The sequence below is a fragment of the Oxyura jamaicensis genome, chromosome 2 (assembly GCF_011077185.1).
Source record: "Oxyura jamaicensis isolate SHBP4307 breed ruddy duck chromosome 2, BPBGC_Ojam_1.0, whole genome shotgun sequence".
Taxonomy (NCBI): domain Eukaryota; kingdom Metazoa; phylum Chordata; class Aves; order Anseriformes; family Anatidae; genus Oxyura; species Oxyura jamaicensis.
In genome coordinates this window covers 41,850,565-41,876,289 of record NC_048894.1, presented here as the reverse complement: position 1 = coordinate 41,876,289, position 25,725 = coordinate 41,850,565, and the positions used below count along the sequence as shown (strand labels likewise).

At 38.9% G+C, this 25,725-nt stretch overlaps 1 protein-coding gene across 1 annotated transcript; it reads left to right on the top strand.

Moving 5' to 3' along the window:
- The first annotated feature begins 238 nt into the window (after positions 1–238).
- On the top strand, positions 239–25,725 carry AZI2 (5-azacytidine induced 2). Its single transcript, XM_035317347.1, has 8 exons — positions 239–397; positions 9,993–10,222; positions 11,317–11,442; positions 11,735–11,834; positions 13,304–13,452; positions 16,267–16,328; positions 19,772–19,887; positions 23,358–25,725. Exons 2-8 carry the CDS (start codon positions 9,998–10,000, stop codon positions 23,747–23,749), a joined length of 1,170 nt encoding a protein of 389 aa, XP_035173238.1. The 5' UTR covers positions 239–397; positions 9,993–9,997; the 3' UTR covers positions 23,750–25,725.

Here is a 25,725-nt window from a genome sequence, read left to right as displayed (position 1 = left end):
CGTGCTTATTGTTGCATCACTTTGAACTTGACCGAGGGAAAGAAAGCAAGAAAAAGTGGTTTTGTAATGGGGGTGTTGGGACACGACACACCGGACCTTCCCGGCGTGCTCCATGAGGGGCCGCCCCGCCTCGCATGCCGGGAGTTGTAGGCCCTGCCGCCGCCTCTCCCCTTCCGGGAGCGGCCGTTCGTGGCCCTGCCGGCGGGGCGGGGCCGGGACTTCCCGGCGCGGCGGAGGCGGCCGGGGCCGGGATCACGGCCGGGCCGGGCCGGGCCGAGCCGGGCGGGGCGATGGGAGCCCACGGGAGCCCGAGCGGGGACCGCGACGGCCGGCGCCGCCCCGCCGCCGAGGCCACCGCCCGTTAGCGAGGCGCCAGGCCCGAGCCGGGCCCGCAGAGGTCGGTGCAGCGGCCGCTCGGTGGGGGCTCTGCGGCTACGGGGGCGGGGGGCACGGGCTTGTGGCAGGGCCCGGCCGGCTTCTGCTGTGCAGGGTGTAACCGGGGGAGGTCAGCCCCGAGGGGCAGCACGGGGCTCAGGCAGTAAAGGGAGCCAAAAAGCGGCCGGCAGCCTGGGCGAGATCTTACAGCCGCAAATTGTGCGTTGGTAGAGGAGAATCTGGCAAAGGAAATGAACAAACTGAGAGCTTTGGTGCGAGATCGGGGAACGGAAGCGGGGTGAAAGGCTAGAGCAGGCTGGAATACAGGTGTTGCAGGCCGTGTTGCACGGGAAGAAGGAAGTGGGGATGAGTGTTGCGATACTGTCATGCTGCTGATACCAGAAACTGTGCAGAAATTACCTTTTTAGATCCTTGCGTTTCACCTGGCAGAGAAATTAATGCCCTTAAATCAATCAGTTATCCGGTAACTTAGAAGTATGAGCAACTTGGGCTCTAAACTGTACCCCTGAGTGGTCTTCGGAGCTTTGCATTTCTTGGAAAATCCCCTAATTTCCTCTCCATCTTACCCTGTGTGCACGCAGAAAAACCAGCATACTGGAAGCCAGCAGTAGAAAAAAGCAGAGTGAGGGAAGAATTACTGTTGTAACAGGCGAGTCTGCCATGGGCTCCAAAGGTCAGATGCTCTTCCGAGATAGAGTTGCCTGTTGACTATGGGAAACATTTAATTTCCTGGATGTCAGTGTCTAATGAAATGCCGCTACAGCTCTTAATACCAGTTATCTGTCAGCATGTGTATCCTGGGATTTTTAGCTTAGAAACCAAAACAAATCTAAATTACTACAACATTTAGTTCCTCAAATAATGGTTAGTAATAGAAGAACTCATGATAGAAATAAATGTTAATCACATGATCCTGCTGTAATTTGTGTAGGAAGTTATTACCCCGTTTTTGAGTAATCTGAGCACAACTTTTGAGGTACTGCTATGTGAGTGAAGTCAGTTATTTTTATTGGAAAGCTTGGGTCTGATACATGTAGAAAACTTTAAATTGTTTTGGTCAGGAGAGACACAAAACATTAGAGTGAACTCTAGAACAGATTCTATGAGGGTTTTAGCTACACCCTATCCATCCCCAAAAAATAATTAACACATTTTTCCTAAAACTACTTTTTTCTCAGTTCTTGTATGCTATAGTGTGGAGTTTGGATAAGTATAAAGTGATGATTGGCAAGGATTCAAGCTAGGTAATGTTTTAGAGGGTTCTTAAGAAAAGGGGATAAAGTGACATCCTTGTGCAGCAGAAATGGATAATAAATCAGATAGGAAATTCAGGCTGGCCTGAATTTCAGCAAATATTCTTTGTTTTTCAGCATGTCTCTATTTTCCATATGATTATTAAAGGGTAGGTAAAGTGTGAGAATTATCAGGTCAAATGCATGAACAAACTGCATTTAGTATACTAAGAGTGGAGGAACAGAATAAATTCGTCTCACAGTGTTGGAAAAACTGTTACATGAAGTTGCAAATCCAGTAGTATTTGTTCTTATGGTATTAGTAGAAGCATAATGACTGGAAAGCATTAAATGATGGATGGGTGTTTCGGAAAGTGAAAACTAACCTCTCCTACGAAGACAGGCTGAGGGAGTTGGGGTTGTTCAGCCTGGAGAAGAGAAGGCTCTGGGGAGACCTTGTAGAGACCTTCCAGTGCCTAACGGGCTACAGTAAAAGCTGGGGGGGACGCTCTTTGTCAGGGGTATAGTGACAGGACAAGAGGGAATGGCTTTAAGTTAAAAGGGGGCTGGTTTAGATCAGATATGAGGAAGAAATTCTTTACTATGAGGGTGGTGAGGCACTGGCACAGGCTGCCAGAGAAGCTGTGGATGCCCCATCCCTGGAGGTGTTCAAGGCCAGGCTGGATGGGGCTGTGGGCGACCTGGTCTGGTGGGAGGTGTCCCTGCCCATGGCAGGGGGTTGGAATGAGGTCATCTTTAAGGTCCCTTCCAACCCAAACCATTCTGTGATTCTCTGATAACCTGAAAAAGTGCAGACCTATTACTGTATGTGCTATTGATATCTGATTTCTTTAGAATGAAAATGCATGAAAAGGCTGAGGGAAATGGGATAAAACACAGTGGGGGGTTTGCCTTTTGTTACATGTTCTTTAAACAGAGGAAGCCGAGATAAAGGGGTCCATATTCAATAAAACAGAGTGGCAGCAAGATTGCGTTTCTTAAAGTGGTGAAGTTGGAACTAATAGTAGAGTCAGGCTAGTAACTAGCATGGCGAAAAGTCACTGGTGGGTTTAGAGACCCTATCCAAAGGTGATTTATTTATTCAGAATAATCCATCTAACGTTTTTGTTAGGTGCTGTACTGTAATTAGATTCATTAAAAATACTGTGTGTTATAGAAAATTTGGAGTTGAGACCTGCAAGATTCATGGAGTCCAACCTCAGGCTCTGCACAGGACTACCCAAAAATCTGACCCTGTGTCTGAGGGCTTTGTCCAAACACTTGTTGAACTCCGGCAGGCTCGGTGCTATGACCACTGCTATGGGCAGCCTGTTGCAGTGCCCGACCACCCTCTGGGTGCAGACCCTTTCCCTAACCCCCAGCCTGACCCTCCCCTGTCCCAGCTCCATGCCGTTCCCTCGGGTCCTGTCGCTATCCCCAGAGAGCAGAGCTCAGCGCCTGCCCCTCCGCTCCCCTCGTGAGGGAGCTGCAGGCCGCCATGAGGCCTCCCCTCAGCCTGCTCTGCTCTGGGCTGAGCAAACCAAGGGGCCTCAGCTGCTCCTCACACATCTTGCCCTCCAGACCCTTCACCATCTTTGTTGCCCTCCTTTGGAAGCTCTCTAATAGTGTTACATCCTTCTCATACTGTGGTGCCCAAAACTGCACACAGTGCTCGAGCTGAGGCCGCGCCAGAGCGGAGCAGGACAATCCCTTCCCTCGCCCAGCTGGCAGTGCTGTGCCTGACGCACCCAGGGTACACTTGGCCCTTTTGGCTGCCCCGGCATGCTGCTGACTCACGTTCAACTTGCTGTCAGCTAATTGTGCAGTCATGTGTAATCATTAATTAATAGGTATGTGGTATACAAAATGGTAGATGCTCCTAAAATTTGACAACACATTTGGGGAGAAGAAATGATGTTTGTGAAGGGGAGTGAAGCATGAATAACTTAAACATTGAAAGTTATCCACTTACAAATTGCTTACAGGAACTTGTGTTCAAATGATGAGGCTTGTTTGAAATGATGAGATGTAAACCTGAATGTTAGTGAGTTACGTGATGACCACGGGCAGTCACTGCAAATCAGTTTAACTTGCCTTTTAATAGCTGCAACAGGTGAGGTGTTTCTAGTTGAATTAACAGTTAATGCAGTTACATGAGGCTTTTACAATACCTTGTCGCTAAACTGGTGGACTTACTGAACATAAATTAATCTGATGGTTGAATTAAGTGGGAGGAAACTTAAAAGTAGGAGGTAGGACCTATTGTATATTTTACAGAAGATGTTTTCAGAAAGAAAAAGAAATAAAGTGAACAACAACAAAAAAGCTACTCAGTTTTCCTAAGTGTTGGTGTAGTTGTTCATTATAAATGTTTTGAAATGGGAAGGAATGAACACCAAAAAAAATGTCTATTAAAATAATAGATAATGTTAGCATTGAGAGCATATGATTCTCTCAGAACCTTTGAATAAACTTGTTTGATGTTAGAAAGCTCTAACAGCCAGAACAGACATTGCTCCTTCCTGTGTTTCTTTTTGGCATTATTGCTTCTAATGAGTTTCAGGATTAAATCTGATAGTTTAATAAACAGGATTATATGACACAGTGGCTTCAAATATTGGAGAACAATGCTTTATTGGCTACAACGCTTCTTTCTTGTCCTTTTCTTATGGATGTCAGGGAAAGTGACTAGGGACAAAGTGATTTGCAGTGCTGGAGGCAGCAAAACAAAGTAATTGGAAGTTCTGATTTAGCTGATGTTGTTTTGAAGATCAGTGAGTATATTAAAACTGCAGGGCTGTGTCCTTGCAAGCAGCGATTCCTAGGGAGGGTTGTGGACATTGCTGAAGGACAAGCAGTAGCCAAAGCTAACAGCGTCTGGGATGCGTGTAGGCAGTTTTTGTTCTAAAAAGGAAGCCAGTATCTGCATTTAAAAAGGGAAGTTTCTGTAGAACAGACCGTTCAGGACTGGAATCACAAAAAACTTGAGATCTCTGAGAGATGCAAAATGACAATGCTTCAGATGGTGAGTGTCTTGCTTAAGTACCGTGTGCCATGGGCTGTGTGGGGTTTTTGATATTAGCTACAGGATTATTTTTTTTATGCTATGCTGGAGTATCTTTCTAACCTCTGAACTATCCTGAAATTAAAGTGGGGGCTACAACACACTCATTTTTGTGGGTCAAATATATTTGTTGAATTTAATGTTTTATTTTATGCCTATGTGCATGTATGTACCCTTCTACATAAGGCGAGGTAAACCAGTACAAAAATCGTACTTTGTATTAACACCTGGAGCCTGTTCATACTACCACTGTGAAGTCAAACCCCTCGAGTCTGAGAGGCAAACAAAGTAAAATGGTTTGGGGGGGGGGGGGGGGGAATCAGGAAAACACCATCTTGAAGTTATTTGCATTTGACATTTGGAAATATTTCAAAAACCATTCTGTTCTCTCTCAGAGCACAAGATGGGTCAAAATGGGAATCTGCTTTATACTGTGAAGAATTTCATGTAATCTTGCTTTTACCGTCTTTCCTGCTGATCCAAGTGCAAGATTAGGGTTTCAAACTACAGAAATTTGTTTGTGCAGGGTTCTGTTTGCTATTAGAGCCTTCACATCCTGGAATTCATTTAAACTGTGTTCCTCATATGTAAAATGTGTTTTATATTTAACCACCTCCCATGGTGTTAATGACTAATATTTGTAAAGCTCTCTGAAGAGAAAAGCTATGATTCTGCCAAGCATTATATTTAATATATTAAATCCTAAAGCTGTTCTGTAACTTGCATTAGGTGTCAATGAACAACAGAAGTGATTTCTGGAAACCATTCTTTTCTACAGTACGTGAAAGAGAACTTGTGTGCCATCTATTCAAACTCATATGCTTGTAAGCAGAGGACATAATTAGTTCTACTAGAACTTACTGCTACATCCTATCCTATGTCCTTTTGGAGAACATGAATTATTTCATGCAAGTGCTGATACTGGTATTCGTTAAATGCTTTTATTTGGGAAAATAAAGATTAGAGTCCTCTTAAATAGGCCGTTTAATGTGCAGTTCACTCGAAAAATACTATAAATGTAACATGCCTTTTTGTCACAGACCTTCCTTACGATGGGATGTGCAGCAATTGGGATTGTAAACTTGCTTTAGGTAGGCTGAGATGGACAATAGTTCTATTCTGAAACATTAATAACTTGTCTGTATATTAGTTTAAAAGTTTTAGTGGGAAATCTGTCATGTTAACTGGTTACCAGTGGGAAATCTGTCATGTTAACTGGTTACCAGAGATCCATCTTCACCCAGGTGCTTTTAGAATGACAGCTGTGTGGCATTTGCAGCCGAGCACATGTGCAGCTCCCACCTGGGGAAGCCAACAGGAGTAAAAGACAGGAAGGTCTCTGGCTAGACTTGGCAATATAATATATATTGTATAAATAATACAACAGTGGAGAAACTACATATTGGTTCCTATCCTTAGACAGTAGTACTGAAAGCTGCATCTATTGTCAGTGATTTCTTAGAGATACAATCCCACTTCTTAAAGTCCTGTCTTCTGAGGGTTTCACTCCATTGTTTAAATATCTTAACAAAACTTCCTGTGAAGAAAAGTATTTGTGAGCATGTTCTTTTTTTTAACTTTTTTTTTTTTTTTTTTTTTTTTTCCCTGACAGCACAGCAAAGAGCTGGGTAAACTATGTTTCACAGTAACCTTTATAGAACTGCTGATCTTACTGTTTAACAGCCAGGTTTTATTCTTGTATGAGCTTACGTCTCCTATTGGCCTTTTAATACCAGCTTAGCAGGTGCAGGAGAAATTACTTTGGGGTTTGATGGTGGTTTTGTTTTGTTGTTTTTTTTTTTTTCAATAATTTTGAAATTTTTTTTCAGCATTTATATTTTTTTTTTTTATATTTTTTTTTTTTTTTTTTTTTTTTTAGGTTGTGTTGGTTTATTTAGATCAGTTCAGCAATGCCACTCTAATTTTCTGTTGCAAGTTTTTCCCTGTGCCTGTATAAAATATCCTGCAGTTGGTGATGTGTGTATTGTAACTTACCTTTGGGTCATCGAGTCATCCAGCAGAGAAGTCATAGCACCTTTTTACCTTAGACATTTTGTGTTATATAGTTGCATGGGTTATGAGGTTTGAAACATGTTGAAACGTGTAATAAGGAGTATTCTGTAAGCACAGACAACAGAGATCTTTACTGATAGAGTTAATTATTAAAATTATGTTGTATCAATTCATACCTTAGATTTGATAAATACATTTTTCTTTATTTCTTCTATAAACTTGTTGTAGTTTTATGAAACTAGACGGTAGAGAGCATTATTATGAGAAAAGTGGGGAGCTGTTTAGAGTGAAATAGGTGAAGACTTCCTTTCAGTTTGACTGGCAATAGCATGATGAAATCTCTTAGCAGTCCGAATGGTTTGTTTATTCTATGAGGAATAGATGCTTTCAGTTTTGAGAGCAGTGCTCTTTCCAAAAACAGAAATGCCCTTTAAGAGATAGAGGGAATAGAGGGAAATCTCCAAATATCAGAAGCCTATTGTTTTATGAAATGTCTGCGCTGTAGCTTTTGTAAGTGATGTTATGCCAAATTTGCAGTCATGTAATATTTTTATTATTTTTTCCTCCATGTGATGCTCTGAAATTCTGAGTAAATTGGTGTTCAGTGGCATTTATGCAACCATCTATTTCCTTGAAAGTGACGCCAGTCCAAAGTCTTGGTTTTGTTTTCACGTTGGGCCTGCCTGCAGTGGTGGCTTGAACTGTATTTCCTGTAAAGCTGGAACAACTGCACTTTTGTGTGGCTGTAGCAGTAAAATACAGCACGTGGTGTTAACGATACTTCACTTTTATTTTTCACTATCTCTATTGAAGTACATACCATGTGAATATTCCTGGTGAGTTTTCATTCTTGGCTGAAGCTGTTGAGATTCCAGTTGAGAGAAGCGTGTTTCATGATAAGAATTTTCTTTTTTTATTGATTGAAGCCAGCAATTAAAAAATCTGACTGGTCCTTCTGAATATCCCACTTTCTGCATTTAAGCATGCACAGGTCTGTTGCCACTGTCCCCTCCAAAACGTGTCATCATTAGATCTGTTCTTTCAGGGGATGGACAGAGAACTGTCTTACGTGGGGCACCTCATTCTCAGGAGAAGCAGGCTCTTGTTTGGTAGGCTGTTCGTCTTCTCTTGCTGTGCAGTAAGATTACTCAAAATGCATGTACCAGAGCTTCCTGAAGTGTTAATCTTGTGCGTTGAAATGTAGAAAAACATATATTAAAAGCCCTTCTGAATTACGCACAGGCTGATTGTTTGCGTTGTAAATAGCATCCTATGTGCTGCTTTAGAGAACAGTATCAGAAGTCCGGAGTCCAGTAACACCATAAGCTATCTGACAGCTGTTACGTAAAAACCAGTAAGTGTAACTAGCCCTCTTAGTGGGTGCAGTTTTAGGGTGTAGTTGAATTTATAAAAATATTATATGGAGTCCTGCTTACTTGGAAGGTCTTGCTCTTCTGGAAGGTCATAAAGGCAGTAAGCGATTCCTTCGATCAGGTAATGCCGTTTGAATGACAGTGCGTTTAGTCAATGTCACCTTGTACGTGGAGCTTTAAAATTCTTACCAGGAGAAGGAAGCAAGCTTTCTTTGCAAGGTTCTACCTATGTAAGCGTGAGGTGGAATGACAGGCAAGGGAAGCTTTTTTTTTTTTTTTTTTTTTTAATCTAGAATATGTAATACAGTGTACAGTGCATCTGTTTACTTCCTGAAGGATAACCATTGGAGGAATTTAAGCCTTGGTTTGTGCATAGTTTTCTTACTGCTGCGACTCCATTGCTGCCTATTCAGTATAAACAAGCTGTCACAGCTTTTATCGTGTTGTCTGTCTGGCTTGGAGCAAGTTGAGGCAAATGTGATAACAGCACCATTGTTCAGCTGTGTCTGGGCTATAGAGCTCTTCATAAAGCTGCAGTCCACGCAGCTTTTCCATTGCTACAAACAGCGGAGTGAATTGGACCACATAGATGAAAGGTAGAAGGCAGTTGATCCCTTTACCTCTTAGTATTGCTGAACAAATATCCTAGTCTAAGAAGGAAGTCTAGTAACTGAAGTAGCAAATACACAACAGAGGCAGCAGTTGTGGGCGTGGGTTTTTTCCCGCCCAGCGGTCCACATCTGCCCTGCAGAGTTCTGCTGATCAGGTCAGTTCTCCACTGAAAAAACTTTTTCGTTCAACGCAAGCTGTCTCCATTACATTTATTCCTTCATTCCAGTGTTTCTGTTGGTTTGCTGTCTAATCATCAGGAACAGAAGGATTTGGGGGCGAGGGGGTAGAAGGATTATTTTTGTTACTAGTAACATCACTAGTTTTAGGGTGGGGATAAATGTTTTCAAATACTGTACGTTAGTACTGCACATAAAGACGAGGAATCTTGATCTTCATAACTAAATCCATGTCAATGACCCGGAACTTGTTTGTGATAACTAGTCACGTGAAGGAAACTGCTGTTGGGGCTTCTTGATTAAGGCCTGGAGTTTGAGATAAGATAATGGAGAGCACGATAACAACCTTCTTGTTAAGTATTTTGCTCAGCCTAAAAAATGTGTTGCAGTGAAAGCTCAATGCAGTCATTACTTTGCATTTGTCATTCAGGTGGATTCACCTAGTGATGGTGATACTCTTCTTATGGTCAGATTATTGTTAGTTTTCTACATGCGTGTTGAGACAGATCATGCCGCGAAGTATTTTTTCGTTTGCATCTTATCTGCGGTTAGGAGTGACTATCTGTGTGGCAGGATGTTTTCTACTGTGACTAGAGAGTAGCTAACAGTGTAGTCTTCTTAAGGATTAATGCTAGTGTTAAGGTTCCATTTAAAAGTTTGGTAAAAGTATAAATATTTGCATTCAAGAATGAATCAAATTAAATGCCTTCCTTTTGGTGTGCTTGTGCTCAGGAAACATAGTTGGTCAGTTTCTCACAACTGTAATCTCTTTTACTATAGTTCAGTGTGGAATTGAAAAAAAACCCTAGTGAGACGTGTCTGTCAAGTTTAAATATTTCATACCAGCCAAAGGTATGGTGTTAAACCTTAATAAAAAAGAATTTGGGGCTCAGAAGTCTGATGCATAGTCAAAATATTTTTATCAAGTAACATCTGTTTTCTTCTAACACACATCTTACATGTAAGATGGGTTTCAAGATTTTCTGCAAGATAAAGATATTTCCCAAATATTCGGTCTTGCAGTCATACTTAAGCAGAAACATCCTCCAGTATTATTTTGGAAGGTTTACAGACTTGATGAACTTGTCTTTGCGAAAATTTGACTTGTATCTATCTTTTTAAACAGCTGACATGGAGGAGCTGATAGAGGATGACATCTGTATTTTGAACCATGAGAAAGCAGACAACAGTCATAAGAGAGACGGGGAGATTCCTGTTTCAGCTTATAGTGGAGATGAGTCTGTTGCCTCCCACTTTGCCCTTGTCACCGCATATGAAGACATCAAGAAGCGGCTAAAGGAGACAGAGAAGGAGAACTCCGTTTTAAAGAAAAGAGTGAGAATTTTAGAGGAGAAGGTAAGAAAAATGTTAACTTATCAACTTCACCAAGAAACACGTGGGTTGTTACCTTTTTGAAGTTGTAAATTTCAAAGTGTATGGAAACTCAGAAAGTTTGGTAAGGCTTATGTTCTATCTGAATGCCTCTGTTTGGAAATAAAAACTTTTTTGGGGGAGTGGGGGAGAAATGTAAAGGACAAAACTTTTAATAAGTAGTACACATACTTTGAAGGTCAGTACAAAAACAAGGGGCAGAGATAGCAAGTCATAAAAATAAGATTTCTCATACTTTCTTTCAGATTAATACCTAGAATAGGAGATATTCATAGTAACTATATTCCGTCAATGCTTTGATTTTTGTATTCTTTTTGTACGTCTTAAATTTTAAGAAAATGCTTACAAATCTGCATTATGTACACGGAATGCTCTCAAATGTCTCAATTCTTTTATAGTAAGCGTGAAGAATAAAAAGAATGAAAAGCATAATGTGATACTTAGCCAAAACAAGAACTTTCTGTGTGGACAGTTGTAGTTTGAGGTCTGTAAGGCTTCTTGACAAATACACTTTGTCAGAAAGAAGGGAGCAATCTGATTGGTAGTACTTATTTCCCCTTGCTTGTCTTTTGCCTTAGCAGGCAATGAGACAGTGGTGACCTGGAAGTTAACAGAGGTATTTTTAAAATAATTCTGCTTTGGCTTTTCTCATAGGAATACACCAGGGGAAAAAATGCAGTATTCATGTTATGAGTCACTATAAATTTTTAGTTTGTTCTGAATTTTCTGTATGTTACGTCTTCATGTGCTTAAACCTCTTTTTCCAAAAAGTACAACTTGGAAGTTTTCCATCTCTAGAACTTGGAAAAAAATTGTTTAAGAAATTGTCAGTGTAAGTAATCATGACCAGGGGATGATTTTTTAAATACTCATAGCAGAAGATTAGCAAGGACTAAGCATGGTTAGAGTTTCCAGAATTTATAGATGGGCTTTGTTGTATTTCTGTGAAATTTTGGTCCATATCAATGTATTCCATCAACATTTTTCAGAACTTTAAGGAAAAAAAGTTCTCACTGTAAGATACAGAACGTGTTTCTCATGTCTCTTCTTGTCTCTAGCTGCGTGGCTCCCGAGTGGAGGAAGAACGTAGTTCAGTTGGCCGTGAGCAAGTAAATAAGGCATACCAAGCCTATCGGGAAGCCTGCATCGACCGAGATAATCTGAAAAGCAAACTGGATAAAATAGTAGGTCTTTTTAAGTAATGACTTAATCAGGATCTGAGGTATTTGTTTTATCACTCCTTTAGGTTTTGTAAGTGCTTGGTGATACTTTATTTAGGAATGACAATAGTTTTAAGTATCTTAATTTTCCTATAGGGGTAGGCTAATGGTTTTAGAAAAAATCAAAGCAGTATTTTTCTAGTATTTAGAAAAAAATGAATTGTATTTAGAAAAAAATGACGTGCCAGATGTGATAGAAGAAAACTTTCACAAGTTTTTTTTTGTTTTTTTTTTTTTCTTCTCTCTTTGAAAACAGACAAAAGAAACTGCAGAATCCTTGAAAGCCTTGAATGAACAGTTGCAGTCTAAAGAAGTAGAGCTTTTGCAACTAAAAACTGAAGTGGAAACTCAACAAGGTATGCATTTGGTTACATCTTAATATATGCTGACTACTTTTAATGGTTATATTATGAACTCAGGGCATAAGAGTTATAATTGTACATAGCGGTTAGGTAAGAGAGGTAGATACTGTAGTGTGAGGTACTTTGAGTTTGTGTTGTCTGTGATGTTATAGTTTGTGTTGTCTGCATGTTAAAATATCAGAGGCAAGGAGCTCCATGGTAAAGATCTGAGGTAGTTGTGTTCTTCCATTGCAGTTTATATTAATCCATTGAGAAATGTGCACAGCTTGACAGTTTTAATAGGCAAGCAATATACATCTCTAGACCTCACCAGCTTTTCATCAGAGTAGGGCAAGGACTTGCTAGTTCAAGTATCAAATACTACACAGTCGATACCACTTCTTCTGACAGCTGTAGATGAACTGGTATAGTGCTTTGTCTTGCTGTTGGGATATGACAGGAAAAAAATGGGTATATAAAATAAAACATGGGGAAATAAGATCTTTATTTTTGTACTTTAACAAGAAAATGCTGTCCGTATGTTTAAATCTATGGACTGGACTTGAGATTCTCTACAAACGCAGTCATTTGAAAGGTTGGTATAAGCAATGCTATGCTTGAATTGGATTACTTTCCAAGAGGACCTGAAGCATGTGATATGGTGCTTCTATCACACAATGTTTTTCAACCTAGAAGAACAAACTACATGTTATAATAGCAATTGTTGAGGACATAATGGTTTAAGGAGATATGAAGTGCAGAGTTTATAAAGAGAGCTTTGAAAATGTGATTTGAAGCCTTGTTGGGTAATCAATTTTATTCCTAAGTGGGCTCTGAGTGTCTTGTTTAAAAAACATGAGTGTAGCTTAAGCTTGTATAAATCATTAAATCTGGAAGTGGGTATACCGTGTCGTTGAAGACTGGGGAGTTTCTTCCTGTCTCGTTCTTTTTCTTGCCCTCTAACTAGCCTCCTAGAACTGATGAGATTAGGTTGCTTCTTAATAGTGATCACATGATTTTTTTTTTTTTCTGTCAAATGAAAAAATCTAGATGTTACCGAAGTCTCTTTCTTTTGTTTTTCTGCATGGAACTTCTTGACATAAAAACTTGGGAAAAAACAAAACTTGGTTCAGCTGTGCAATGATACAAACCTGAGGGGAAATGGCTCGTTTTCAAAGCATGTATGAAGTGATTTTTGTATTTCCAGTGTTTTTTTATGTTACTTCTTCTTTTTGTTACTTAAAATCTCCAGTGCAGTTCTGGAAAGGAGGACTCTACTTTAAACTCAGAAAATGGATTATTCCTCTGCCTACAACTTGACCAGTGTTATTGTTTCTGTTACCATGGACTGCAGTTTATTCAGAAAGTACAGAATAAGGTTTCTGTAGAGCGTAGACTGCTTGAGGTGAAACTTTATATATTATAGGAGTTATGTTTCTTGAACGGGGACTGAAATCTCATTGTCTTGTTTGTCTTTTTCACAGTTATGAGAAACCTGAATTGCAATCAGTCCAGCTGGGAAATAGAGAAGCTGAACAGTGACCTGAAAGTGCATAGTCTGGAACAGGATCTAGAAAACCTCAAGCAAGAGTGCAGTAGTCTCAGAAAGGAATTGCAAAAATCTAAGCAGAAGGTACCTTCATTTTTAAGGACTTCTTTGTATTAACAGATTTGGCTTTGTTAGAGCATTATTTTAAATCCCTTGTCCAAGCAAAATAAAGGGTGAAAAAATGGATACAAAAAATAATCAGTTGCAAGATGAACATCTTAGTGAAATTAACCTTAAATATTGCCATAGGCTGGCTTACTTCTGGAAGCAGTGCATGTACAGAGGTGAGATTACCTGGATGTTACCAACAACAACAGAAAATAAAGCTTTACTGTTTCTTTAAAGTCACCATTCCGATCAAAGTTGCTTATGTTGGTATTTGTCTCAGGCTGAACTTTTTTGAAAGTTTGAGCCAAACATGGTCTTTTTTTTTTAAAAAAAAAAGCAACAATGGAATGCTTGTGTTAAAAGATATTACGAACTTTGTTTAAGGAGCTTTAACACTTTTCTTTAGCATAGTGGCATGAAGCTTGTCAGAAAAGCAGTTTGTTTGTTTGTAAGAAGACACATCCTGGGCTGAGCTAGGATACTGGTGAGAACTGGAACCAGTAGTTGGGACCTTACCTTGAGGTATCCACAGGAAACAGCTGAAACAACAGGAGGAGAAGACAGTAGGATTTGAATGTCTGAGGCTAGATGAGACTATCATAGTGGGAGAAGAAGAAAGTTGGGAATAGAAAGAACATGAAAATGTCAGGTACTAAAAGAGAATGGAACTGGTTGTGCAAGTAGATAAAGAGGGTGTTGAGAGAGCCACTACAACTGTTCAGTCAGTCTCAGTCTTATCCCTAACTACTCATTCAGAGATTGAGCAGAGATCTGTGAAGCCTGAAATTGGATGATGAATTTAGGATGAGAAAGCATGAATTAGTAGGGTGGAATTGATAGTTTGGTTAAGAAAATGAAAGGGAGATCTGAGACAGAACAGGCAAATATAGTTCAAAGTAAGTATCAGTATCTGCTTTCTCTGCCCTTGTTTACTCCTGTAGATCTTGGGGACAGTGAAAAGGAGCTACCTAGGGAGAGGAGGGAATGGCTGTGCAAGAAGGATTGTTTGGAGAAAATGCAGCAGAAAGAATATGGCCACTTCAGTACATTTCTCATTAGGACTTAGAAAGAAATACAGGTTTACAGAACCTTGCCGTGCCTCTTCTGATGCCCTTCTCTGCTGTTTCTAAAGCAGGTGTCTCTTCTGAGCAACTCATGGTATAACAGATACAGTTAGGACCTGGAAAAGAAATATTAAGCTAGCTTAACAGTAATAAAATACAATTTTAGTAATAAAATACAATAAGTAGGTTATTTAAAAAAAAAAAAGTGTTTGCCACTTTCTGTCAAAGCTAAGATGTACAGTGGCAATCTCTAGGACTCTGCAGTCATATTGAAGTGTTGTAAAATAATAAATAGTCATATTTTTACACAAAACATTTAAAACATTTAAATGTGATGGTTTCAGGAGGTAGCCTATGTTTGCTTCTCTGGTCATTAATAATTATTATTATGAAATTTTGATTAATGTAGTATTTGAGTCAATATTCAGAGTGCATAACGCTCTGAAATATAATCCTTGCATGGCCATCATCCTGCCTACAGACAGGATTTATTTTAATTTGGGAATGTTTCTTTTGATCTTTTTCTTATGGGCGCATTTACATTGCTACAGAAATGTACTTTTGAAGCAAATCTAATCGTCACTGCCTACTGTGCCTTGTACTATGGAGCAGTCTGAAGTAGGGGAATTGGGTTCCTTTTGGATGAAACTAAGATGCACCCCAACCTATTCTGGGCATTCAGAGACCAGACTAGAGCTAGCCTCAAGTAACGTCCTTCTCTCCTGCCTCCCTCAAAGCATACGTAGTTGGAGCATTCGGTTCTTAGCACTGAATGGGTCCCTACAGTGGTGCTGCAGCCACTCCTAGCTTATGGGGACGTGCTTACATGTCAACTGTCTTGTGTCAGGTTTATTCTGCGTTTGTTCCACTAGGTGGGGATAAAGCACATCGCCTGGAAGGCCCGCAAGGTTTTTTTTTCAACCTTTATTACTGTTGGTTGTTGTTTTCTCTTAAATCTGGAATTATTGTAGATATTTGCTTGTCAATTCTGAAGGCGTACTTGAACTTCTATGCAGGGTTGGTTTCTTTAGGTGGTTTTAGAGCAATATTTGAAGATTGCAGACTTCAGAGTGAGAATGAATGTTGCTAGAAAAAACAGACTAAAATAGTGTTTCGAAGAAATACCAAACATGATGCTATTTAATGCTTATGCCAGCAGCTTTTGTTGTAAAGAATAAATAGAAGGAACAATTGACTTTTTAAAATGTAATTTCTCCTTGATCCTGGTAACTGCTTAATGTAGGAAGTAAAAAAGTAGAAGTTTTCAGATGTAGAATAATATACTGCAACTGAGTTTTCTGAACAATGAAATTGAGTCTCTGAGTGGTGGTAAGAAAGTCTTCAAAAGCGTGTGTGGGAGAGGAAATGCTCAGGTGAAATAGAGAAACATGATTAATGGGTAATTAATCCAACAGGTCAATATTGTTTCAAAACCCTGTGTATATATGGCGTGTATATATTTTTTCCTGTATGGGTATTGTTACTCAGGTGTTGCATTGTGGTTGATGCCATATGTACATTATACTGACAAGTAGCTTGAAATTTCAGTAGGCCTTCATGAAGCCACAATAACTGGTATCAAATTCATTATAGCTTTGTCTAGAGGGAATTATAGTAGGAGGAGAATATGAAGAGAAGGGATATGAATGAGAACTCATTGCAGGATTTTCAGATAGGTTTGGACTCACCTGTTCATTTTCGTTCTTCCCCTCACTCTGTTATGCAGGACCAGGCCCAAGATGAAAACCCATTAAATGGAGACCACCTCCAAAGGCAAGACATTCAGAGGTATGATAATCAAGTGGCTTTCATGTTTCATACTTTACTGAGAGACAGTTATTTGAGGGTGTAGATATTCTTGCAGCCTGCTCAAATGTGTTATTTCAAATGACACAACCTACTTTTAAGTCTGGGCACTTCATTTAGCAAAGTCATTGTCTTTTTCCCTTTGTGTATGAAGACAGAATGATGTCTGAAGCCCAGAATGATAAGAAAGTATTTGCATTTTCAGATTGTAAAGAAAAAGAAATTATATTGGACTTAAAAATCAACTAATAATCTGTTGACTTGAGGAGGGGGTAGATGAACTTCCAAGTCTCATCTCAGCTATAGGAATTTATTTGTTTTGCCTATGAGGAGGTTTCTGTGTTTGGTTGGTGGCTTCAGATCTCTTGCTTAGTGTTGGAATATACATTTTTACAATAATATTTCTATTAAAAGACATTGAAAGATATTTTTTTTTTAATATTGAGGCACCAATATGTGACCTATGCAAAAAGAAACGGCTTTCTTGAAAAGTCCTAGTGGAACAGAAAGCATTGTTAATTATTTTACAGCCATTCAAATAATGAGTAATTGTGCTTATGGTAGTCCTATATTATCCTCTATTCAGTATGTGCGCCATATTACATAGTAGATATATCCCTTAAGTCTTTCATGCAATCAAGAGTTGTTCTTTTGCATAAAGTTCCCAAATGATCTCTCTGGCAGAAACGAAATATCTGCATCTCTTAGGCAGTTATGCCAATTCATGCACTTCCACAATTTTCCACAAGAGGGTAGAGTGCTCCTTCGTAATGACCGGTTGTTTAGAGCAGTATCTTTTTGCTTACTTGGCTGTTGAAGAGATGGGAAAGGAAATCAGTCACTGAAAGAACCCTACAGACATTTCTTTCATATGGTCTCTGATATAATGATGATAACGTTGTAGACGCTATAAACAAATTATACTTTCACCTTTCATCTTGACTGGATAGCTAGCTCACACTTTTCTTGTGGTTTCTGCTGGAGCTTCATAGTCAGTCTTACACGCCTGAAAAAAGGTGTTATCTCAAGGTAAAACAGCTCTGTTTGATCTTCCAGAGCAAATTTATTTCAAGAAGTTGTGTTCAGGTGTCAGCCATCAGAATTAACATGCGTACAGTGTAGTGTTTAGTGTAACACGATACACATAACGAGCATGTGATGCATTTGGAATGTCAGTCCATCCAAGAATCTGTGTGTGGGGACGAGGGGAACACTTGAAAACTCCTATGTGAAACATTCATTGTAGCAAGCAACCCTGCTGTTTATGAAAGCCAAATGCATTTGCAATTAGTTAAGTTTTTGGAAAGGAATTATTTCACATTTGTCAGCAGCCTGCAAATCTGACTTTAATTTTTTTGTTTTGTTTTGCAAATCTACTTTGCAGATTAAGCTGTAGTGATTCTAAAATCTTCTCATGTAATGTTTGCTATTTTTTTGTAAGGTGATTATATTCTGATTGTGCTTTTCAGGATGGGGGCTGGTGGCAAAATAAAACATCGTAAATGTTTCAGACAGACGTACAGATCACACGTTCTGCTTGTGTTCTTACTATAGTAATTAGAATAGTAAAAATAAACTGATCAAATTGATTAAATGTAGTTCTGTATTAGACGAAAAAATATGAGGTGTATTTGTGGCTAAAAATGCTTTGGTCTTCCATACAGAACGTAAACTGTGCAAAACACAAAAACATAAGGGGAAAGAATAAGTTCTTATATTCAAGGTTTATGTTCTATGTTAGAAGGCAATATAGGGTAAACATCCAAGCACATGAAATCCTTGGTTTTCAGTTGCAACTTCCTTGAAAATTGGGCTTTGCAATGGGATTCTAGACTGGTATCCACAAAAACAATTAAAACATGTTGTGTGATTTAAGTAGAATTTTGGTACCTGCAACCCTTTTCAAGATCCTTTTTAATGGAGCTAAACTCATGTTACAAAATTCTTTCTGAATCACAGAATGGTTTGGGTCGGAAGGGACCTTTAAAGATGACCTCATTCCAACCCCTCTGCCATGGGCAGGGACACCTCCCACCAGAGCAGCCTGCCCAAAGCCCCATCCAGCCTGGCCTTGAACACCTCCAGGGATGGGGCATCCACAACTCTGGAAAGCCTGTGCCAGTGCCTCACCACCCCCTGAGTGAAGGATTTCTTCCTTATATCCTATCTAAATCTACCCTCTTAGCAATATACTCCTTGTCCAATCACTACGCTCCCTGATGGAGTCTGTATTTCTTAAAAGCCCCCTTTATGTACTGGAAGGCTGTTATAAGGTCTCCATGGAGCCGCCTTTTCTCCAGGCTGAACAACTCTAGCTCTCTCAGCCTGTCTTTGTAGGAGATGAATGGTGGAGATGGTGACAGACACTGAGCTGTTCCTGTATTCACATGTGTAAATATTGGACAGTTCCGTTTTAATGTAACCGAAGTTTGTTTAATCTTATTTTTGAGACTTTTTAAAAAAACAAAGGATGGTTGCAACATCAGCTTAATTAGATGAAAATTTTACAATTAAAAGTTCAGAGTCAAGTGAATTTTACAGGTAAAGATGACAGAAGCAGAACTTCTTCAAAAATAAAGCTGCTAACTTTTCTGGGTTTTGTTCTTCATTTTCTCACTAGCTAATTATCTGAAACGTCAACATTGGCGTGGTGCTGTTGTTGCTAAATACATTTCTCAAATTGTGCTGTCTTATCAGAGAATGAATTGGGTCTTCTAATTTTAACCCTTTCTGATGAGGCAGTATTTTAATTTAAATTAGATGACTTGAATATGAAACGCTGTGCTGAATTATTTTGCCCTGTGTTTGTATTATGTGTGCTCTGTTTGGACCTCTAGAATCCAGTCTGAATTCACTGTAGCAGAATGAATGGTGTAAAGACCCAAAATATCAATTTTTGAGTATTCAAGATTGTGATCAATTAATGTGACTAGGATCATAACATATGATGGTGTGACGGGTCATTTATCAAAAGCCATTCAGTGATCATAGTCTACCTTGCTTGCAACTTAGTGTTCGTTTATTATCTTTTAAAAATATATTCACTTGAGACTACTAATTTTATGGGAAGATAATTTAAAATAATGATATTGGAGAATAAGCTTCATATTTCTTTCCATTTGGGCAACTTGAAATTATTAGTATTATCTAGTACGTTAATATAAGACTTTCATATTTTAATGTATAATATGTATATGTAACTTACAAAGATTATAATACAGAAAAGTTGTTCAGTTTAAGGTAGTTATTAGTACTGCTCAGCTCATTTTGAATGATGGTACTCTAGTAAAATCGGCAGCGTATGTCAGGTAAAAACAATTTATTAACAGTTAATGCTTGTTAACCCTTGGCGATGGTAGTAGGCATGGGAGTGCTTTAGAGGTGGCAAGTATTTAACTTGGATTTTCTTTTTTTTTTTTTGAAAGTGTGCAACAAGCATATTGGGATCTGAAGAGAGAAATGTCTAATTTGCAGCTAGTGACTGAAGTGCAAGCTGAGGTTCTACGAAAACTGAAAACAATCTCAACACCGACCAAGAAAGGCAAGTCAGTGTTTGCAGTAACAGACCTTACAAACACAAATCGTAGATCCAAGCTGCACCATTTTAAAAAGAAACTAGCTATCATATCTTGTCAAAATCTCATCAATTGAAGTTGATAAGCTAGGCTATATTATGGTTCCAGCCTACCCATTTTCTGCTTCTGTCTTATACTGGTCAACTTCACACATAAAGGTGTTGCTGATGTGTTTTTTCTTCAGTACTGTATTCTGTTCCCCTTGTGGCTTTTTTCTCAGTCAAGTGTTGCTTATGTGCACAAGGCTGAGGTGTTAAGTTTACTCGTATTTGACCTTTTACCACAACTACTTCATATTAAAAAAAAAAAAATCTTTTCAAATGCAAGTCCTATTTTCCATCTATAGAATATAGAAAGTATTAATTTGGCAGCATTTTAAAGTTAACTTTAATTCCCTTATGGCTGTATATTTTACATTAGCATACAGAAAAGGTGCATTTTCTATCACAGTGCTGTGCAAAATGACATATTGCTAACGGATGTTGCAAAACTGCTTTATTTCTGTTACTACCTTGCAAACAATTTAGGAGAGAGTATTTTCTGTTAGCAGTTCATCAGATGTTATTCTCTATTTTATATGTATGCTTCTTTTGATCCAATTGCTTTACAAAAAGGTTCTTATTACGGTGGGACCAGACCTAATCAGTCTGTTTATCATGGTGTTTATTTCCTTTGTTTTCTGCTCACTTGAGCTGTGGTATTTACTGTGTTCAGAAGGTGGTGGTCAAAGAAAATGAACTTGGTGTAGCAATGACTGTCTTGGATGTCCCTATCTACTACAAGATCAAGATATTTTGTTTCTAAACAGATTTGATGGGCTCAGTGACCTAATGATAGGATTCAGCTCCAGGTCAATGACTGGCTTTGTCTGTGGCCAGCAGTGATTAATGATCATTCTCTGGTACTTGGCTGATAAATTATTAACACTCATTCTAGACCTGATCGTATTGTTACCAGGTAAGCCTGTGTTCCTTCAATTCTAGGACATGTTTGTTAAATAACTTCAGTGGAGAAATGAAGAGCTGAATGAGTTTTTAATCCTCAAGTCTGCCAGAGTTTGATGTAATTGTGTAGTATCTTTCTGGCTTTATTTTTAACCTGGAGTTACCTGTCTTGCCACTACACAAGTACTGATCTTTCTCTTCTACCTGGTGAACAAACTGAATTTCTGCAGTTGTTAATGCGTGTGTACATCCACAACAATAAAAGGCAATCTTGATTGATTGGAAAAACAAGGTATTTTGCCTTTTGCTCTGTAGGCTCCTCTCAATAAATTTTCAGAAGTATGTAAGAGTGGACAGCCTTGGTAGAAATTAGAATCTATTTCCTTGTTTACCTTGCTTGTTAGCCACACAGATGAATGCAATGCGGATACATCTGTGTTAATATTGGTAGAAAAATATTGGCTTATAGAAAATGGAGGTAGAATTGGCTTTAAACTTCCTCTTCCTGTTCTTGTAGTAGTAGCTATTTTCCTTCACTCTTTATAGCAGCAACTAGTTTGTATATAGTGTCAGGGATGGAGGGGCTTTTCTTTAAGTACTATTCATCATCTTTCAAGGTGTGTGAAGTCTGTGGAACATGGTATTTCTTGCTGAGTGTTTGATGTTAACAGTATCAGTTAACACACAGATTCTGCTTAGCTGTCAGTTATGTAAGGAGGCAACTTCTACACATCTGCTCATGGGTTTTTGTTATATTTTCAAAGGCCTTTCCAATAGATCACGTGAAGCCCAACCTTCTCTTCTTGCCCAATGTCTTGGGGCAGGTACCCTTTCTACCTTTGCTCTACCCTTTGAGCAGGTAGAACGTGAACAAATTTAAGATTGAAAACCAAATTTCTGCTTTGCTGACTAGTATTAGTTGTCTTATAATAAATACATTAAATCAACTACTTCAGGTATCTCAGCAATTGATACTGTAGAGGGAACTTCTTACCTGAAGTTACTTCAAGATAGCCAGCAGAACAGGTCAAGGATTGCTCCCGTACTCTTTGCATAGCTGCTATGGTTGAACATACCTTGACCACGGCAAACTTACCTGGCTCTTTCTGTTTAGCTCTGGACGAACTGTTTTGCCACTGAGGGGGGGGAGGGGGAAAGCCTTATTTCTTAAAGAGGAGCTGAGGCTACACTCCAATTTGAATACTGCAAACATTGGAGTTTGACTAGTTCTAACCTAAGGGATCATTGAGAATAAATTATACCACCTGTTCACTCGTGGGGCTGTGATGCCACACAATTCTGAGTGTAGGTGTGCTGCTTCAAACAGCCAAGGTGTTAGAAAACTTAGTGTAAACATTCCAGAGAGTAAAACCTGTTTACTTGTGTACAGATTATTAATAACTACTACAGTTCTCCTAACCCTGCTGCTAAGGTAGTAGTATTTCAAATATGTTACAGTTGATTACATTTCCTTAAACTTCGAAGGGTCTGTAGACCCTTGAATGGCTTTTTATGCCTGTCAGGATGAGGTGGCCAAATTGAATTTATCAGCATATCTTTCAGATATGCTGTCTCTTGCTGGAAAGTGCTTTTGGCTGACATTTGCAAATTAGGTAAGATCCTTTAATTTTTAGTGGCAAATTGCAGTCTTTGAGATACTGACTCTTCTTGTTGTCCCTAGAACTGAAGTTACAAATTACAGTTCCTACTTGAGTTTCACAACTATTCTCAAAAACTACCTATGAGTTTATTTAACTATAGGAATCATTTATCTACTGCGCTGAAGTAATACTACAAAAACATTACCTGAATATATTTGTCTCTTCAGGTGTCTGTTGAAGTTGCAGCTCTTTCATTTCAGGTAGATGCCATCCTGTTTCAAAATCCTTCCCTTCCTGATATGGTTTAAAACTCACCTGGAATTTCAGACGGCTGAACAGTGCAATCTGTGGCTTTACTTTCAAAAGTCAGACAATACTGGAGCGTAGGGACCCTGTAACATGCATTTCCTCCTGCTTCATGGACTTTGTCTTCAGGCTCTTGGCAGCCTGAGAACATGCCTTGTTAAAAGAATCGGTAACGTAGGAAGAAGTGTGTTCTTACTGAAGCAATATTCTGAATCTGGTCGATTTTTCCAAGCACATGGAAATCCTTTCTGTTTCAGTATTCACTCCAGTCTTGTCAAAAAAAATATTCAGATTATTCAAATGATTTCACCTGTATTGAAGTGGGGACCAGGAGGTTTCCTTGGACTTGGGTATATTTCAGACACGATGATGTGAGGATCTCTGGTTCATCTTGCAAAATCTGAGGAAGTTAGTATGTTCTGTTTGTAGCGTTAAGCAGTTACTAAAGTAAAAGACTGTTTGCAAACTTGTAGCTTGCAAACACTGGCTTCAACATACCTGCTGTACTGTAGTACATTTGGAGTATGTGAAAAATGCACCAAATAACCTATTATTTAAAAATCTTTTTATCATCTTTTTTTTCAGCTGCCTCTTCTGCACCAGTACAATGTGTTGACTTGAAGAATGTTCCGAAGTTGAACTTGACATCTGGGGTAGTCTATAAAAAACTCTCACAAAATGATCAAGGACTGTGCAATGCTGTACCTCCCCCTCTGCTGAGAGATGGGAAAATCCCATCTGAAAGAGTGACTCTGCAAGCATGGACAGATGAGAGACCCATTCCAGTTGATGGTAAAACGTTCCAGGAACACCACTCATATGGAAAGAGTTCTCTGGAAGATAATTCCTGGGTATTCCCAAGTCCTCCAAAACCTAACGAGAATGTGTTTTGGGAAATGAAAAATAAAACAACTTTGTTAAACTGTCCAGCAGATTACCTGGATCAGTGTAATCAGAACTGTCTGCACAAGAGCTAAGCAATTTTTAGAATGAACTGAGGCGTTCTAGAATGATTCTGAATAGGCACCTTACTGCTTGAACTCTTAAAGAGGTAAACAAATGGGTTGAAATGTGTTTTGTTTTGTTTTTGTTTTTAATTCTATTTCCAAAACAGAAAGCCTAGTCTTCCTCTGCTGTACATCGGGAGAAGTTAAAGCTGCGATGGCATACTGTGAACGAATCTAGCACGGGGCCTAGATAGTCTTGTCTTGCAAATGGCATACATTTCCAAAAGATTACAGTGGAAAGTTAGTTCTTGGAATAAAACAAAATAATCCAGTTCTGTATTTGTTTGCTATTTGTATGTTATCAAGCACTTGGTGTCACGTTCAAACTTGTTACAGCTCTGAGCTTAGTTTTGACAGCATTTTTTCTCAGATTAAGGCATAAAATGAAGATTGGATTCTCTCTTCCTCTCTCCTTACAATTAACTTTGATTCCTGTGGTTTAGAAATACATTTTTATATGATTTTTTATAAGAAAGGTGAGATTTTTGTCAAAATTTTGATTTGTATTAGATAATGGCAAGGGAGAAATCACTCCTACGCTATCTTGTTCAGATTGCACCATTTTGGGCCTTACTGTGGATTTAAAAGGATCATAAGTAATGCTGCTGAACCCAGTGGATCGTAGATCTTGAGCCTGTTTCCCTCAGTTTATGCTGCAGGAAACAGACTTCATTCTAGGCACAGCGGTGCCTGCCGCAGAATCGTCCTTTTCACAGTGCAGTTATCCTTACTGTGCCTCCTTTGCACATCACCAGAACCTTGACTTTTTATTTGTGTGGTTGTTCAGGCTAATAACTTTTATTAAAGAAACAAAGCCTTAATTTAATTGGACTGGGTGTTGATACACAGAGGAATTTTTGTGGTATCTTTAGTGTAGTCCATTGAGAGCTGAAGTTACTCAAATTGTGACTGCCTGCTTTGTAGATGATGGGTGTCCAAGTCCTACTTTACCTTTTTTTCTCCTCTTAAGGCCACGAACTGTTTTTAGACAAATACAATTATGCCTAGTTTTTTTAAGACTGCTCTGCTTCTTATCTGGCTTAATACAACAGGGTTAAGTGAAATGCCTTGACTGCTCAATACTTGGAAGGAAAATGCTTTGTATTTTAGATCCATGATACTTGTAATGGGTGGGAAGATCCTTAATTCTAAAGATGTTATGTACAGATGTGTGTGTGGGGGTGAAGTATTCAACTCCGCAGGTCCTGCTTGGGATCAGTGTAATAAAAAATGAATTTCACAGCTGTTTAGTAGCAAATTATCTTAAAATTGCTTGCAAATACGTGGGGAGGCTATGGCTGTAGGATAACCCCTCTAATGATGGGTGTTACTTAGCCAAGGCACTACAAGATCTGTGTGGTTCCAGGCACTTTTTTCCCCGTGGAATAAGTGCTTCATGTGATGCCCATCTTCTCCTGTTTCAGTTTGTCTAGCAAAGTTGAAAGAATGCCTCTCGGATACCTTCTATTGTATTAGTGAACAGCATACATAAATAATGTTTCCCATTCACCCGATAGAGTTTTTTATCTTTCTATTATCTTGCTCACGTATAGTGGCTTGTCTGTGATTAATGGAAATGGTGTCAGATGCTGGAATTTATTCTGACCAATGAACACAGCTGACTCAGGGGAGTACAATCTCTTGGAAAGTAATAGAACAAAACCCAATATGCATAAAACAAATCCAAGTCACTAGGCTTTAGCTGATAGAACCAACTACCTGTGTAATAACAAAGCAGCAGGAAGCATTTCTCATGTGGCTGCATAAACTATACGGTATCTAGTTTAAAGTAGCTTACTTCTTGGGGCTCCCCACTCCATCCTTACAGAGATGATTTTATTTTTTAAGTATATTATTCAGCAGCCATCCGCATGATTAATACTTTGATTTGTGCAATGAAGGAATTCTACTGTGTAAGATTTTAAATAAATTATTTTTGTTTGAAA

Bases quoted from the DNA above. Each gene is read 5' to 3' on its own strand.
- AZI2 (XM_035317347.1), top strand. From the start codon at position 9,998: ATGGAGGAGCTGATAGAGGATGACATCTGTATTTTGAACCATGAGAAA. The intron at 10,223-11,316 runs GTAAGAAAAATG...TCTTGTCTCTAG, and splicing joins TGAGAATTTTAGAGGAGAAG to CTGCGTGGCTCCCGAGTGGA. The intron at 19,888-23,357 runs GCAAGTCAGTGT...CTTTTTTTTCAG, and splicing joins CTCAACACCGACCAAGAAAG to CTGCCTCTTCTGCACCAGTA.